Below are 16,429 nucleotides of genomic sequence, written 5' to 3' on the forward strand. Positions count from 1 at the left end.
TCTGTACAGGACATGTAGATGGATGTAGTGTACTGTGTATAAGTCTTCAGGTAGGTGTCACATCAGTTGAGTGTCTGTACAGGACATGTAGATGGATGTAGTGTACTGTGTATAAGTCTTCAGGTAGGTGTCACATCAGTTGAGTGTCTGTACAGGACATGTAGATGGAGGGGGAAGCCCCTGTAGGCTCCTCAGTCAGTATACGAGTGGTTGCCGCCAGCGATGGAGTGGAAGAGGAGACCATGTGAGACGCGGCTTTGGAAGTCAGCCTTGACTGTGATGATCTGTGTGAGGTGTTGTCCAGGTAACAGTCGCCATGTTCGTCGGATGTTCTTGAGGCTTTTCCTTGGTGTCAGGGAGATTGTGGGCGGAAGTGACACTGTACAGAACTCCTGCCAGGTCAGGGGCGGGTACAAACCGCAGGGTGTTGTGGGTCATGTAGTTTTAGAACACTCCACTAGACATATGGGCGGTGTTCATTCCATAGGCAAGTGCTGCTGCTTTCTATCTAGACTTGCAATGTCCATGACAGGGACACAATCTGAACCCAGTAAAGATGCAAAACATCTATTGTGCTGAATATCTCTTGAAGAAAATCAGTCACATAAACATTGAATTAAAGGTTAACAGTGTGAGAGAACTGATTAAAGCCGAACAAGGCAAACTGAGATTGCATGGTAGCGTGTATCTGAGGCCGGCTAGCGGTTTCGGCGAGCTCTCCTGAGCCTCGGTGAGTTTGTGGGGCTGCCCTCCTGGTAGTGAATGTGGGTACCGGTAAGGTGTCTGGGGGCGGATGGGGACCTTCTCCTACGGTACCTGGTATCTTGCGCCTCCATGGGTTCTTCCTGAGGTGATTCTTTTCTTGTCACTGAGCGACGAAACTCCGCATACCAGTTAGGGACATCTACCAGGGGTATGCCCAGGGTTCCACAGAAGTGTGGGAGATCCTCTGGTACTCTCAGGAGAGCCGTGTGGCCCTGGGTGGAGGCAGAAAGGCAAAAACGGGAATTTCCATTTATATTGAATACCTTTTCATGCGAAGGGCGTCCAGCAGAGGCCTCAGATCACGGCGGTGCTGTAAGGTGATTCCTGAGAGGTCCTGATAGATTTGAATTGCTCTCCCATCATGGAGAATTTGAGGTCTGCTTCTTGCTTGTCTGATAATTTCTTCCTTCAGTTTGAAGTCTATTATACAGCAAATGATGTCCCTCGGGGGATCCGTCTCCCTTCCCTTGGGACGTAAGGCCCAGTGGATCCTTTCCATATCAATGGGTGTATGAGGTGGTCTATTAAGCAGACCATTGAAGATTCCAGTCACAGTGGGGGCTATTTGTTCTCCCTCGATGGCCTCTGGCAGTCCTCTGACTCTGAGATTATGGCGCCGACCTCTGTTGTCGAGGTCTTCCAGATGGCTTTGCATATCTCTCATTTGTAATGTGTGGGAGTCAATGCGATTCGCAGCTTTGCAGATAGTCACATCATGGCGTTCAGTCACACTTTCAACTGTGAGAACTCTGTCACTGAGCGCACGGATATCGAGCCTGAGCTCTGAAATGGCGACAGATAAGGTGTCTTTGATATCCTCTGCGATGGTCCGCAGGTCCTGCATGTTTAAGTGCGGCTGTGGTGAGAGTTTAATGACATTTCTATACCTGTGAGGGTTTGGAGATCCTGTGTGTGGCGGTTCTGTCAGGGCTGCCTCAGAAGCCTGAGAGTGTGAGTGTCTGTGGCGGGAAGGCCCCGTGTTCCCTCTGCCGGTATGAAGCATTTCAGGAATAATATGACCCCCGTCCCCTAATAGTTCGCGGGGGGAGCGGGAGGCAGAAGAGTTCCGCGATGCAGTCCCCATGATCTGGAGGGATTTAGGGGCAATTTTACCTCAGATTCCAGTCAGCTTTTCCCTGTGGTGGCAGGAGCTCAGGGATTAGGCTTCCATCTTCCTGCTAGGTCAGGCCACGCCCCTAAAACTTTTTTTTGCATTGATCCATGTCCCCTGGGGTAGGACCCGGGTCCCCAAACACTTTTTATGACAATACCATGCATATAAGCCTTTAAAATTAGCACTTTTGATTATTCATGTTCGTGTCCCATAGACTTTAATGGTGTTCGCACAAATTTTTTTCCTGTTTGCATGCTCTGCTGTGAACCAAGCCAGGGGGTGTTCGGCTCATCCCTACCATCAATGAGTACCTGTGCGAATATGGCACCAGGACAGGGTCAGGAGAGCTTTGCTTCTTTTCACCATGCCAGTGGCTACTGATCAAGTATGCATGCACTGTCCTGTCACCATTTGAGGAGGCCACAAGGATGGTGAGCAGTGACAGTGCATGCATCAGTGATACTGTGTATCTAGTCTTCCTGGTGGAGCACATGCTTCGTGGAATAATGGACAGGGCACTCGAGGCAGAACAGTGGGAGGAAGAGGAGAACTTCCTTACCTCTCAAGGCCCCCTTTATCCAGATAGTATTCCTGTAGGCCCGCCAAACACACAGGAAGAAGAGGAGGAGGAGGATTGTGTCAGCATGGACATGGAAGACAACACTCAACAGTAGTCTTCAAAGGATGGTTTTCAGTCCCCAGAAACCCAAGGAGTTGTACGTGGCTGGGAGGAGGTTGTTACGGATCCTGTGATCCTTAGTGACCCAGGGGACTCAGAATCAAATGCCTCTGCAAACTTACGCTGCATGGCCTCCTTGATCCTGCAAAGCCTGCGAAAGGATCCTCGGATTTGTGGTATCAAGGAGATCCCTTCATTACTGGCTGGCAACTCTTCTTGATCCACGTTACAAGGGTAAGGTTGCAGAACTCATCCTGCCTTCGCAGAGGGAGCAGAGGATGAAACATCTTCAGGAGGCCTTGAAGAAAGGTTTGTGCAATGCATTTCCAGACCCTGGGAGGTTACAGTTTCCTGGTGCTGGACAACGTGTTGCTGAGGCTTCATTCAGTCAGAGGAAGAGCGGTGGAGAAGGTGGCCGGCTAACCGATGCCTTTAGACAATTTTTTAGTCCTCAACACCAAGGTCTGATAGGTTCAAGCAACCATCGCCAATGGCTCATTCCTAGTCTTAGATATCTCTAGGACATGGAGTCACAAGGGGAAGGGCAATAAATGGGGTCACAGGGGGCAGCAAATTTACTGTAAAAGAATTATCTTCTCACAGTTCCCATTGGAGACATTTCTCATCTGCTTGTCTTCAGGACGGGAAGGTTGAGTGTTTATTTATTTGGAAACATGAATGGGGGTTCAGCCTCTGACTCTGAGATACTTTTCATAATCCTCACCATCAACACCCATATTTACCTGTGAAGGATATTTTCCATTGCAAGGCCCATCCTGAGAGTTTAGCAGCTGCAGGAGAACCTTCTATAGATCAGTGTTTCTCAACTTGAGTCCTCAAGGCGCACCAACAGGTCATGTTTTCAGGCTCTCCATTATTTTGCACAGGTGATTTGATCAGTTTCACTGCCTTAGTAATTACCACAGACATTTCAAATGAGGGAAATCCTGAAAACATGACCTGTTGGGGCGCCTTGAGGACTGGAGTTGAGAAACACTGCTATAGATCACTCCACCTATCCCGGAATTAAACATTTGGATAAATACAAATCAGCTTTGCACTAAGGTTATCTCACTCAGGTGTGTCAAGTAGGAGGACGCTGTAAGTGGGCCGGGTATAGAGGCTGTAGGTACGGAGGTGTAGAGGCTGCAGGTAGAGAGGTGTAGAGGCTGCAGGTACGGAGGTGTAGAGGCTGCAGGTACAGAGGTGTAGAGGCTGCAGGTACAGAGGTGTAGAGGCTGCAGGTACAGAGGTGTAGAGGCTGCAGGTACAGAGGTGTAGAGGCTGCAGGTATGGAGGTGTGAAGGCTGCAGGTAGAGAGGTGTAGAGGTTGCAGGTAGAGAGGTGTAGAGGCTGCAGGCATGGAGGTCTAGAGGCTGCAGGTACGGAGGTGTAGAGGCTGCAGGTACGGAGGTGTAGAGGCTGCAGGTAGAGAGGTGTAGAGGCTGTAGGTAGAGAGGTGTAGAGGCTGCAGGTACGGAGGTGTAGAAGCTGCAGGTAGAGAGGTGTAGAGGCTGCAGGTACGGAGGTGTAGAGGCTGCAGGTACGGAGGTGTAGAGACTGCAGGTACGGAGGTGTAGAGACTGCAGGTAGAGAGGTGTAGAGGCTGCAGGTACAAAGGAGGTGTAGAGGCTGCAGGTACAAAGGAGGTGTAGAGGCTGCAGGTATAGAGGTGTAGAGGCTGCAGGTATAGAGGTGTAGAGGCTACAGGTAGAGAGGTGTAGAGGCTGCAGGTAGAGAGGTGTAGAGGCTGCAGGTAGAGAGGTGTAGAGGCTGCAGGTATAGAGGTGTAGAGGCTGCGGGTATGGAGGTGTAGAGGCTGCAGGTACGGAGGTGTAGAGGCTGCAGGTACGGAGGTGTAGAGGCTGCAGGTAGAGAGGTGTAGAGGCTGCAGGTATAGAGGCTGCAGATAGAGAGGTGTAAAGGCTGCAGGCAGAGAGGTGTAGAGGCTGCAGGTAGAGAGGTGTAGAGGCTGCAGGTATGGAGGTGTAGAGGCTGCATATAGAGAGGTGTAGAGGCTGCAGGTACAGTGGTGTAGAGGCTGCAGGTACAGAGGTGTAGAGGCTGCAGTTATAGAGGTGTAGAGGCTGCAGGTAGAGAGGTGTAGAGGCTGCAGGTACGGAGGTGTAGAGGCTGCAGGTAGAGAGGTGTAGAGGCTGCAGGTAGGGAGGTGTAGAGGCTGCAGGTAGGGAGGTGTAGAGGCTGCAGGTATAGAGGAGTAGAGGCTGCAGGTAGAGAGGTGTAGAGGCTGCAGGTATAGAGGTGTAGAGGCTGCAGGTACGGAGGTGTAGAGGCTGCAGGTACGGAGGTGTAGAGGCTGCAGGTACGGAGGTGTAGAGCCTGCAGTTACGGAGGTGTAGAGGCTGCAGGTACGGAGGTGTAGAGGCTGCAGGTACGGAGGTGTAGAGGCTGCAGGTAGAGAGGTATAGAGGCTGCAGATAGAGAGGTGTAGAGGCTGCAGGTAGAGAGGTGTAGAGGCTGCAGGTACAGAGGTGTAGAGGCTGCTGGTAGAGAGGTGTAGAGGCTGCAGGTACGGAGGTGTAGAGGCTGCAGGTACGGAGGTGTAGAGGCTGCAGGTAGAGAGGTGTAGAGGCTGCAGGTAGAGAGGTGTAGAGGCTGCAGGTAGGGAGGTGTAGAGGCTGCAGGTACCTAGGTGTAGAGGCTGCAGGTACCTAGGTGTAGAGGCTGCAGGTACAGAGGTGTAGAGGCTGCAGGTATAGAGGAGTAGAGGCTGCAGGTACCTAGGTGTAGAGGCTGCAGGTAGAGAGGTGTAGAGGCTGCAGGTAGAGAGGTGTAGAGGCTGCAGGTACGGAGGTGTAGAGGCTGCAGGTACGGAGGTGTAGAGGCTGCAGGTACGGAGGTGTAGAGGCTGCAGGTACAGAGGTGTAGAGGCTGCAGGTACAGAGGTGTAGAGGCTGCAGGTATAGAGGTGTAGAGGCTGCAGGTACAGAGGTGTAGAGGCTGCAGGTACAGAGGTGTAGAGGCTGCAGGTACAGAGGTGTAGAGGCTGCAGGTACAGAGGTGTAGAGGCTGCAGGTATAGAGGTGTAGAGGCTGCAGGTACAGAGGTGTAGAGGCTGCAGGTACAGAGGTGTAGAGGCTGCAGGTACAGAGGTGTAGAGGCTGCAGGTACAGAGGTGTAGAGGCTGCAGGTACAGAGGTGTAGAGGCTGCAGGTAGAGAGGTGTAGAGGCTGCAGGTACAGAGGTGTAGAAGCTGCAGGTAGGGAGGTGTAGAGGCTGCAGGGCAAGTAAGTTGTACCACCTCTAGGAGCTCCGCCCCCCCATGTCATACTGGTCTCTAGCTGATATCTGTATGGCCTGTGAGAGGCGCTCTCCTCCCCCGGTGTCTTTGTGTCGGCTTCATATTGAGGTCTCCATGTTTCAGGTGCAGTAGGTGTTCCGGGCGTGGCAGGAAGGTGTGTCCTGTGTGTAGAGGTGAGGGAAGACTCGTCCAATCCCAGCAACTCTCCATCACATGGTAAGATGTCCAGTATGGTGATATGGGGACCAGTCTGTCCAGTGTGATGATATAAGGACCAGTCTGTATAGTGTGGTGATATGGGGACCAGTCTGTCCAGTGTGGTGATATAAGGACCAGTCTGTATAGTGTGGTGATATGGGGACCAGTCTGTCCAGTGTGGTGATATGAGGACCAGTCTGTCCAGTGTGGTGATATGGGGACCAGTCTGTCCAGTGTGGTGATATGGGGACCAGTCTGTCCAGTGTGATGATATGGGGACCAGTCTGTCCAGTGTGGTGATATGGGGACCAGTCTGTCCAGTGTGGTGATATGGGGACCAGTCTGTATAGTGTGGTGATATGGGGACCAGTCTGTCCAGTGTGGTGATATAAGGACCAGTCTGTCCAGTGTGGTGATATAAGGACCAGTCTGTCCAGTGTGGTGATATGAGGACCAGTCTGTCCAGTGTGATGATATGGGGACCAGTCTGTCCAGTGTGGTGATATGGGGACCAGTCTGTCCAGTGTGGTGATATGGGGACCAGTCTGTCCAGTGTGGTGATATAAGGACCAGTCTGTCCAGTGTGATGATATGGGGACCAGTCTGTCCAGTGTGATGATATGGGGACCAGTCTGTCCAGTGTGGTGATATAAGGACCAGTCTGTCCAGTGTGGTGATATGGGGACCAGTCTGTCCAGTGTGGTGATATAAGGACCAGTCTGTCCAGTGTGGTGATATATTGGGACCAGTCTGTCCAGTGTGGTGATACAGGGACCAGTCTGTCCAGTGTGATGATATGAGGACCAGTCTGTCCAGTGTGGTGATATATTGGGACCAGTCTGTCCAGTGTGGTGATATATTGGGACCAGTCTGTCCAGTGTGGTGATATATTGGGACCAGTCTGTCCAGTGTGGTGATATATTGGGACCAGTCTGTCCAGTGTGGTGATATAAGGACCAGTCTGTCCAGTGTGATGATATGGGGACCAGTCTGTCCAGTGTGATGATATGGGGACCAGTCTGTCCAGTGTGGTGATATGGGGACCAGCCTGTCCAGTGTGGTGATATATTGGGACCAGTCTGTCCAGTGTGGTGATATATTGGGACCAGTCTGTCCAGTGTGGTGTTATGGGGACCAGTCTGTCCAGTGTGGTGATATAAGGACCAGTCTGTCCAGTGTGGTGATATAAGGACCAGTCTGTCCAGTGTGGTGATATGGGGACCAGTCTATCCAGTGTGGTGATATGGGGACCAGTCTGTCCAGTGTGGTGATATGGGGACCAGTCTGTCCAGTGTGGTGATATGCGGACCAGTCTGTCCAGAGTGGTGATATGCGGACCAGTCTGTCCAGTTTGGTGATATGCGGACCAGTCTGTCCAGTATGGTGATATGGGGACCAGTCTGTCCAGTGTGGTGATATGCGGACCAGTCTGTCCAGTGTGGTGATATGAGGACCAGTCTGTCCAGTGTGGTGATATGGGGACCAGTCTGTCCAGTGTGGTGATATGGGGACCAGTCTGTCCAGTGTGGTGATATGGGGACCAGTCTGTCCAGTGTGGTGATATGGGGACCAGTCTGTCCAGTGTGGTGATATGGGGACCAGTCTGTCCAGTGTGGTGATATGGGGACCAGTCTGTCCAGTGTGGTGATGTATTGGGACCAGTCTGTCCAGTGTGGTGATATGCGGACCAGTCTGTCCAGTATGGTGATATATGAGGACCAGTCTTTCCAGTGTTGTTATATGGGGACCAGTCTGTCCAGTGTGGTGATATGGGGACCAGTCTGTCCAGTGTGGTGATATGGGGACCAGTCTGTCCAGTGTGGTGATATGGGGACCAGTCTGTCCAGTGTGGTGATATGCGGACCAGTCTGTCCAGTATGGTGATATATGAGGACCAGTCTTTCCAGTGTTGTTATATGGGGACCAGTCTGTCCAGTGTGGTAATATATTGAGACCAGTCTGTCCAGTGTGGTGATATGGGGACCAGTCTGTCCAGTGTGGTGATATGGGGACCAGTCTGTCCAGTGTGGTGATATATTGGGCCAGTCTGTCCAGTGTGGTGATATGAGGACCAGCCTGTCCAGTGTGGTGATATATTGGGCCAGTCTGTCCAGTGTGGTGATATATTGGGACCAGTCTGTCCAGTGTGGTGTTATGGGGACCAGTCTGTCCAGTGTGGTGATATGGGGACCAGTCTGTCCAGTGTGATGATATATTGGGACCAGTCTGTCCAGTGTGATGATATGGGGACCAGTCTGTCCAGTGTGGTGATATATGAGGACCAGTCTTTCCAGTGTTGTTATATGGGGACCAGTCTGTCCAGTGTGGTAATATATGAGGACCAGTCTTTCCAGTGTTGTTATATGGGGACCAGTCTGTCCAGTGTGGTGATATATTGGGACCAGTCTGTCCAGTGTGGTGATATGGGGACCAGTCTGTCCAGTGTGATGATATATTGGGACCAGTCTGTCCAGTGTGGTGATATGGGGACCAGTCTGTCCAGTGTGGTGATATGGGGACCAGTCTGTCCAGTGTGGTGATATGGGGACCAGTCTGTCCAGTGTGGTGATATGAGGACCAGTCTGTCCAGTGTGGTGATATGGGGACCAGTCTGTCCAGTGTGGTGATATGAGGACCAGTCTGTCCAGTGTGGTGATATGAGGACCAGTCTGTCCAGTGTGGTGATATATTGGGACCAGTCTGTCCAGTGTGGTGATATATTGGGACCAGTCTGTCCAGTGTGGTGATATGAGGACCAGTCTGTCCAGTGTGGTGATATAGGGGCCAGTCTGTCCAGTGTGGTGATATGAGGACCAGTCTGTCCAGTGTGATGATATGAGGACCAGTCTGTCCAGTGTGGTGATATATTGGGACCAGTCTGTCCAGTGTGGTGATATGGGGACCAGTCTGTCCAGTGTGGTGATATATTGGGACCAGTCTGTCCAGTGTGATGATATGGGGACCAGTCTGTCCAGTGTGGTGATATGGGGACCAGTCTGTCCAGTGTGGTGATATGAGGACCAGTCTGTCCAGTGTGATGATATGAGGACCAGTCTGTCCAGTGTGATGATATGAGGACCAGTCTGTCCAGTGTGGTGATATGGGGACCAGTCTGTCCAGTGTGGTGATATAAGGACCATTCTTTATAGTGTGGTGATATGGGGACCAGTCTGTCCAGTGTGGTGATATGGGGACCAGTCTGTCCAGTGTGGTGATATGGGGACCAGTCTGTACAGTGTGGTGATATGAGGACCAGTCTGTATAGTGTGGTGATATAAGGACCAGTCTGTCCAGTGTGGTGATATAAGGACCAGTCTGTATAGTGTGGTGATATAAGGACCAGTCTGTATAGTGTGGTGATATAAGGACCAGTCTGTATAGTGTGGTGATATAAGGACCAGTCTGTATAGTGTGGTGATATAAGGACCAGTCTGTCCAGTGTGGTGATATGGGGACCAGTCTGTCCAGTGTGGTGATATGGGGACCAGTCTGTCCAGTGTGGTGATATAAGGACCAGTCTGTCCAGTGTGGTGATATAAGGACCAGTCTGTCCAGTGTGGTGATATAAGGACCAGTCTGTATAGTGTGGTGATATGGGGACCAGTCTGTCCAGTGTGGTGATATGGGGACCAGTCTGTCCAGTGTGGTGATATAAGGACCAGTCTGTCCAGTGTGGTGATATAAGGACCAGTCTGTATAGTGTGGTGATATGGGGACCAGTCTTTCCAGTTTGGTGATATGGGGACTAGTCTGTACAGTGTGGTGATATAAGGACCAGTCTGTCCAGTGTGGTGATATGAGGACCAGTCTGTCCAGTGTGGTGATATGAGGACCAGTCTGTCCAGTGTGGTGATATGGGGACCAGTCTGTCCAGTGTGGTGATATAAGGACCAGTCTGTCCAGTGAGGTGATATGGGGACCAGTCTGTATAGTGTGGTGATATGGGGACCAGTCTGTCCAGTGTAGTGATATGAGGACCAGTCTGTCCAGTGTGGTGATATGAGGACCAGTCTGTCCAGTGTGGTGATATGGGGACCAGTCTGTCCAGTGTGGTGATATAAGGACCAGTCTGTCCAGTGTGGTGATATAAGGACCAGTCTGTATAGTGTGGTGATATGGGGACCAGTCTGTCCAGTGTGGTGATATAAGGACCAGTCTGTCCAGTGTGGTGATATAAGGACCAGTCTGTATAGTGTGGTGATATGGGGACCAGTCTGTCCAGTGTAGTGATATGGGGACCAGTCTGTCCAGTGTGGTGATATGGGGACTAGTCTGTACAGTGTGGTGATATGGGGACCAGTCTGTCCAGTGTGGTGATATGGGGACCAGTCTGTCCAGTGTGGTGATATGGGGACCAGTCTGTACAGTGTGGTGATATGAGGACCAGTCTGAACAGTGTGGTGATATAAGGACCAGTCTGTCCAGTGTGGTGATATAAGGACCAATCTGTATAGTGTGGTGATATGAGGACCAGTCTGTCCAGTGTGGTGATATAAGGACCAGTCTGTCCAGTGTGGTGATATAAGGACCAGTCTGTATAGTGTGGTGATATGAGGACCAGTCTGTCCAGTGTGGTGATATAAGGACCAGTCTGTCCAGTGTGGTGATATGGGGACCAGTCTGTACAGTGTGGTGATATGAGGACCAGTCTGAACAGTGTGGTGATATAAGGACCAGTCTGTCCAGTGTGGTGATATAAGGACCAATCTGTATAGTGTGGTGATATGAGGACCAGTCTGTCCAGTGTGGTGATATAAGGACCAGTCTGTCCAGTGTGGTGATATAAGGACCAGTCTGTATAGTGTGGTGATATGAGGACCAGTCTGTCCAGTGTGGTGATATAAGGACCAGTCTGTCCAGTGTGGTGATATAAGGACCAGTCTGTATAGTGTGGTGATATAAGGACCAGTCTGTATAGTGTGGTGATATGAGGACCAGTCTGTCCAGTGTGGTGATATAAGGACCAGTCTGTATAGTGTGGTGATATAAGGAGCAGTCTGTCCAGTGTGGTGATATAAGGACCAATCTGTATAGTGTGGTGATATGGGGACCAGTCTGTCCAGTGTGGTGATATAAGGACCAGTCTGTCCAGTGTGGTGATATAAGGACCAGTCTGTATAGTGTGGTGATATAAGGACCAGTCTTTCCAGTGTGGTGATATAAGGACCAGTCTGTATAGTGTGGTGATATAAGGACCAGTCTTTCCAGTGTGGTGATATGAGGACCAGTCTGTCCAGTGTGGTGATATAAGGACCAGTCTGTATAGTGTGGTGATATGAGGACCAGTCTGTCCAGTGTGGTGATATAAGGACCAGTCTGTATAGTGTGGTGATATGAGGACCAGTCTGTCCAGTGTGGTGATATAAGGACCAGTCTGTATAGTGTGGTGATATGAGGATCAGTCTGTATAGTGTGGTGATATGGGGACCAGTCTGTCCAGTGTGGTGATATGGGGACTAGTCTGTACAGTGTGGTGATATGAGGACCAGTCTGTACAGTGTGGTGATATAAGGACCAGTCTGTCCAGTGTGGTGATATGAGGACCAGTCTGTATAGTGTGGTGATATAAGGACCAGTCTGTCCAGTGTGATGATATAAGGACCAGTCTGTATAGTGTGGTGATATGAGGACCAGTCTGTCCAGTGTGGTGATATAAGGACCAGTCTGTATAGTGTGGTGATATGAGGACCAGTCTGTCCAGTGTGGTGATATAAGGACCAGTCTGTATAGTGTGGTGATATGAGGACCAGTCTGTCCAGTGTGGTGATATAAGGACCAGTCTGTATAGTGTGGTGATATGAGGACCAGTCTGTCCAGTGTGGTGATATGAGGACCAGTCTGTCCAGTGTGGTGATATAAGGACCAGTCTGTCCAGTGTGGTGATATAAGGACCAGTCTGTCCAGTGTGGTGATATGGGGACCAGTCTGTCCAGTGTGGTGATATAAGGACCAGTCTGTACAGTGTGGTGATATGAGGACCAGTCTGAACAGTGTGGTGATATAAGGACCAGTCTGTCCAGTGTGGTGATATAAGGACCAATCTGTATAGTGTGGTGATATGAGGACCAGTCTGTCCAGTGTGGTGATATAAGGACCAGTCTGTCCAGTGTGGTGATATAAGGACCAGTCTGTCCAGTGTGGTGATATAAGGACCAGTCTGTATAGTGTGGTGATATGAGGACCAGTCTGTCCAGTGTGGTGATATAAGGAGCAGTCTGTCCAGTGTGGTGATATAAGGACCAATCTGTATAGTGTGGTGATATGAGGACCAGTCTGTCCAGTGTGGTGATATGAGGACCAGTCTGTCCAGTGTGGTGATATGGGGACCAGTCTGTCCAGTGTGGTGATATAAGGACCAGTCTGTCCAGTGTGGTGATATAAGGACCAGTCTGTATAGTGTGGTGATATAAGGACCAGTCTTTCCAGTGTGGTGATATAAGGACCAGTCTGTATAGTGTGGTGATATAAGGACCAGTCTTTCCAGTGTGGTGATATGAGGACCAGTCTGTCCAGTGTGGTGATATAAGGACCAGTCTGTATAGTGTGGTGATATGAGGACCAGTCTGTATAGTGTGGTGATATAAGGACCAGTCTGTATAGTGTGGTGATATGAGGACCAGTCTGTCCAGTGTGGTGATATAAGGACCAGTCTGTATAGTGTGGTGATATGAGGACCAGTCTGTATAGTGTGGTGATATGGGGACCAGTCTGTCCAGTGTGGTGATATGGGGACTAGTCTGTACAGTGTGGTGATATGAGGACCAGTCTGTACAGTGTGGTGATATAAGGACCAGTCTGTCCAGTGTGGTGATATGGGGACCAGTCTGTACAGTGTGGTGATATGAGGACCAGTCTGAACAGTGTGGTGATATAAGGACCAGTCTGTCCAGTGTGGTGATATAAGGACCAATCTGTATAGTGTGGTGATATGAGGACCAGTCTGTCCAGTGTGGTGATATAAGGACCAGTCTGTCCAGTGTGGTGATATAAGGACCAGTCTGTCCAGTGTGGTGATATAAGGACCAGTCTGTATAGTGTGGTGATATGAGGACCAGTCTGTCCAGTGTGGTGATATAAGGAGCAGTCTGTCCAGTGTGGTGATATAAGGACCAATCTGTATAGTGTGGTGATATGAGGACCAGTCTGTCCAGTGTGGTGATATGAGGACCAGTCTGTCCAGTGTGGTGATATGGGGACCAGTCTGTCCAGTGTGGTGATATAAGGACCAGTCTGTCCAGTGTGGTGATATAAGGACCAGTCTGTATAGTGTGGTGATATAAGGACCAGTCTTTCCAGTGTGGTGATATAAGGACCAGTCTGTATAGTGTGGTGATATAAGGACCAGTCTTTCCAGTGTGGTGATATGAGGACCAGTCTGTCCAGTGTGGTGATATAAGGACCAGTCTGTATAGTGTGGTGATATGAGGACCAGTCTGTATAGTGTGGTGATATAAGGACCAGTCTGTATAGTGTGGTGATATGAGGACCAGTCTGTCCAGTGTGGTGATATAAGGACCAGTCTGTATAGTGTGGTGATATGAGGACCAGTCTGTATAGTGTGGTGATATGGGGACCAGTCTGTCCAGTGTGGTGATATGGGGACTAGTCTGTACAGTGTGGTGATATGAGGACCAGTCTGTACAGTGTGGTGATATAAGGACCAGTCTGTCCAGTGTGGTGATATAAGGACCAGTCTGTCCAGTGTGGTGATATAAGGACCAGTCTGTATAGTGTGGTGATATAAGGACCAGTCTGTCCAGTGTGGTGATATGAGGACCAGTCTGTATAGTGTGGTGATATAAGGACCAGTCTATCCAGTGTGGTGATATAAGGACCAGTCTGTATAGTGTGGTGATATGAGGACCAGTCTGTCCAGTGTGGTGATATAAGGACCAGTCTGTATAGTGTGGTGATATGAGGACCAGTCTGTCCAGTGTGGTGATATAAGGACCAGTCTGTATAGTGTGGTGATATGAGGACCAGTCTGTCCAGTGTGGTGATATAAGGACCAGTCTGTATAGTGTGGTGATATGAGGACCAGTCTGTCCAGTGTGGTGATATGAGGACCAGTCTGTCCAGTGTGGTGATATAAGGACCAGTCTGTCCAGTGTGGTGATATGGGGACCAGTCTGTCCAGTGTGGTGATATAAGGACCAGTCTGTCCAGTGTAGTGATATGGGGACCAGTCTGTCCAGTGTGGTGATATAAGGACCAGTCTGTCCAGTGTGGTGATATAAGGACCAGCCTGTCCAGTGTGGTGATATGGGGACCAGTCTGTATAGTGTGGTGATATAAGGACCAGTCTGTCCAGTGTGGTGATATAAGGACCAGTCTGTATAGTGTGGTGATATAAGGACCAGTCTGTCCAGTGTAGTGATATGGGGACCAGTCTGTCCAGTGTGGTGATATAAGGACCAGTCTGTATAGTGTGGTGATATAAGGACCAGTCTGTCCAGTGTGGTGATATGAGGACCAGTCTGTATAGTGTAGTGATATAAGGACCAGTCTGTCCAGTGTGGTGATATAAGGACCAGTCTGTATAGTGTGGTGATATGAGGACCAGTCTGTCCAGTGTGGTGATATAAGGACCAGTCTGTATAGTGTGGTGATATGAGGACCAGTCTGTCCAGTGTGGTGATATGAGGACCAGTCTGTCCAGTGTGGTGATATAAGGACCAGTCTGTCCAGTGTGGTGATATAAGGACCAGTCTGTCCAGTGTGGTGATATAAGGACCAGTCTGTCCAGTGTGGTGATATAAGGACCAGTCTGTCCAGTGTAGTGATATGGGGACCAGTCTGTCCAGTGTGGTGATATAAGGACCAGTCTGTCCAGTGTGGTGATATAAGGACCAGTCTGTCCAGTGTGGTGATATAAGGACCAATCTGTATAGTGTGGTGATATGAGGACCAGTCTGTCCAGTGTGGTGATATAAGGACCAGTCTGTCCAGTGTGGTGATATAAGGACCAGTCTGTCCAGTGTGGTGATATAAGGACCAGTCTGTATAGTGTGGTGATATGAGGACCAGTCTGTCCAGTGTGGTGATATGAGGACCAGTCTGTCCAGTGTGGTGATATGGGGACCAGTCTGTCCAGTGTGGTGATATAAGGACCAGTCTGTCCAGTGTGGTGATATAAGGACCAGTCTGTATAGTGTGGTGATATAAGGACCAGTCTTTCCAGTGTGGTGATATGAGGACCAGTCTGTCCAGTGTGGTGATATAAGGACCAGTCTGTATAGTGTGGTGATATGAGGACCAGTATGTATAGTGTGGTGATATGGGGACCAGTCTGTCCAGTGTGGTGATATAAGGACCAGTCTGTCCAGTGTGGTGATATAAGGACCAATCTGTATAGTGTGGTGATATGAGGACCAGTCTGTCCAGTGTGGTGATATAAGGACCAGTCTGTCCAGTGTGGTGATATAAGGACCAGTCTGTCCAGTGTGGTGATATAAGGACCAGTCTGTCCAGTGTGGTGATATAAGGACCAGTCTGTATAGTGTGGTGATATGAGGACCAGTCTGTCCAGTGTGGTGATATGAGGACCAGTCTGTCCAGTGTGGTGATATGGGGACCAGTCTGTCCAGTGTGGTGATATAAGGACCAGTCTGTCCAGTGTGGTGATATAAGGACCAGTCTGTATAGTGTGGTGATATAAGGACCAGTCTTTCCAGTGTGGTGATATAAGGACCAGTCTTTCCAGTGTGGTGATATAAGGACCAGTCTGTATAGTGTGGTGATATAAGGACCAGTCTTTCCAGTGTGGTGATATGAGGACCAGTCTGTCCAGTGTGGTGATATAAGGACCAGTCTGTATAGTGTGGTGATATGAGGACCAGTCTGTCCAGTGTGGTGATATAAGGACCAGTCTGTATAGTGTGGTGATATGAGGACCAGTCTGTATAGTGTGGTGATATGGGGACCAGTCTGTATAGTGTGGTGATATGGGGACCAGTCTGTCCAGTGTGGTGATATGGGGACTAGTCTGTACAGTGTGGTGATATAAGGACCAGTCTGTCCAGTGTGGTGATATAAGGACCAGTCTGTCCAGTGTGGTGATATAAGGACCAGTCTGTATAGTGTGGTGATATAAGGACCAGTCTGTCCAGTGTGGTGATATGAGGACCAGTCTGTATAGTGTGGTGATATGAGGACCAGTCTGTATAGTGTGGTGATATAAGGACCAGTCTGTCCAGTGTGGTGATATAAGGACCAGTCTGTATAGTGTGGTGATATGAGGACCAGTCTGTCCAGTGTGGTGATATAAGGACCAGTCTGTATAGTGTGGTGATATGAGGACCAGTCTGTCCAGTGTGGTGATATAAGGACCAGTCTGTATAGTGTGGTGATATGAGGACCAGTCTGTCCAGTGTGGTGATATAAGGACCAGTCTGTATAGTGTGGTGATATG

General features: G+C 49.8%; 1 protein-coding gene across 1 annotated transcript in view; it reads left to right on the forward strand.

Moving 5' to 3' along the window:
- The window catches only part of LOC141102421 (protein SSUH2 homolog), a 129,831-nt gene that overhangs the window by 75,665 nt on the left and 37,737 nt on the right, over positions 1-16,429 (forward strand). The window contains exon 8 of the mRNA XM_073591376.1: positions 5,944-6,036. Coding sequence (XP_073447477.1) covers positions 5,944-6,036 — 93 coding nt within the window. The remainder of the gene's footprint in view (positions 1-5,943; positions 6,037-16,429) is intronic.

This window comes from Aquarana catesbeiana, linkage group LG07 (genome assembly GCF_042186555.1).
Source record: "Aquarana catesbeiana isolate 2022-GZ linkage group LG07, ASM4218655v1, whole genome shotgun sequence".
In the NCBI taxonomy this organism is placed as follows: Eukaryota; Metazoa; Chordata; class Amphibia; order Anura; family Ranidae; genus Aquarana; species Aquarana catesbeiana.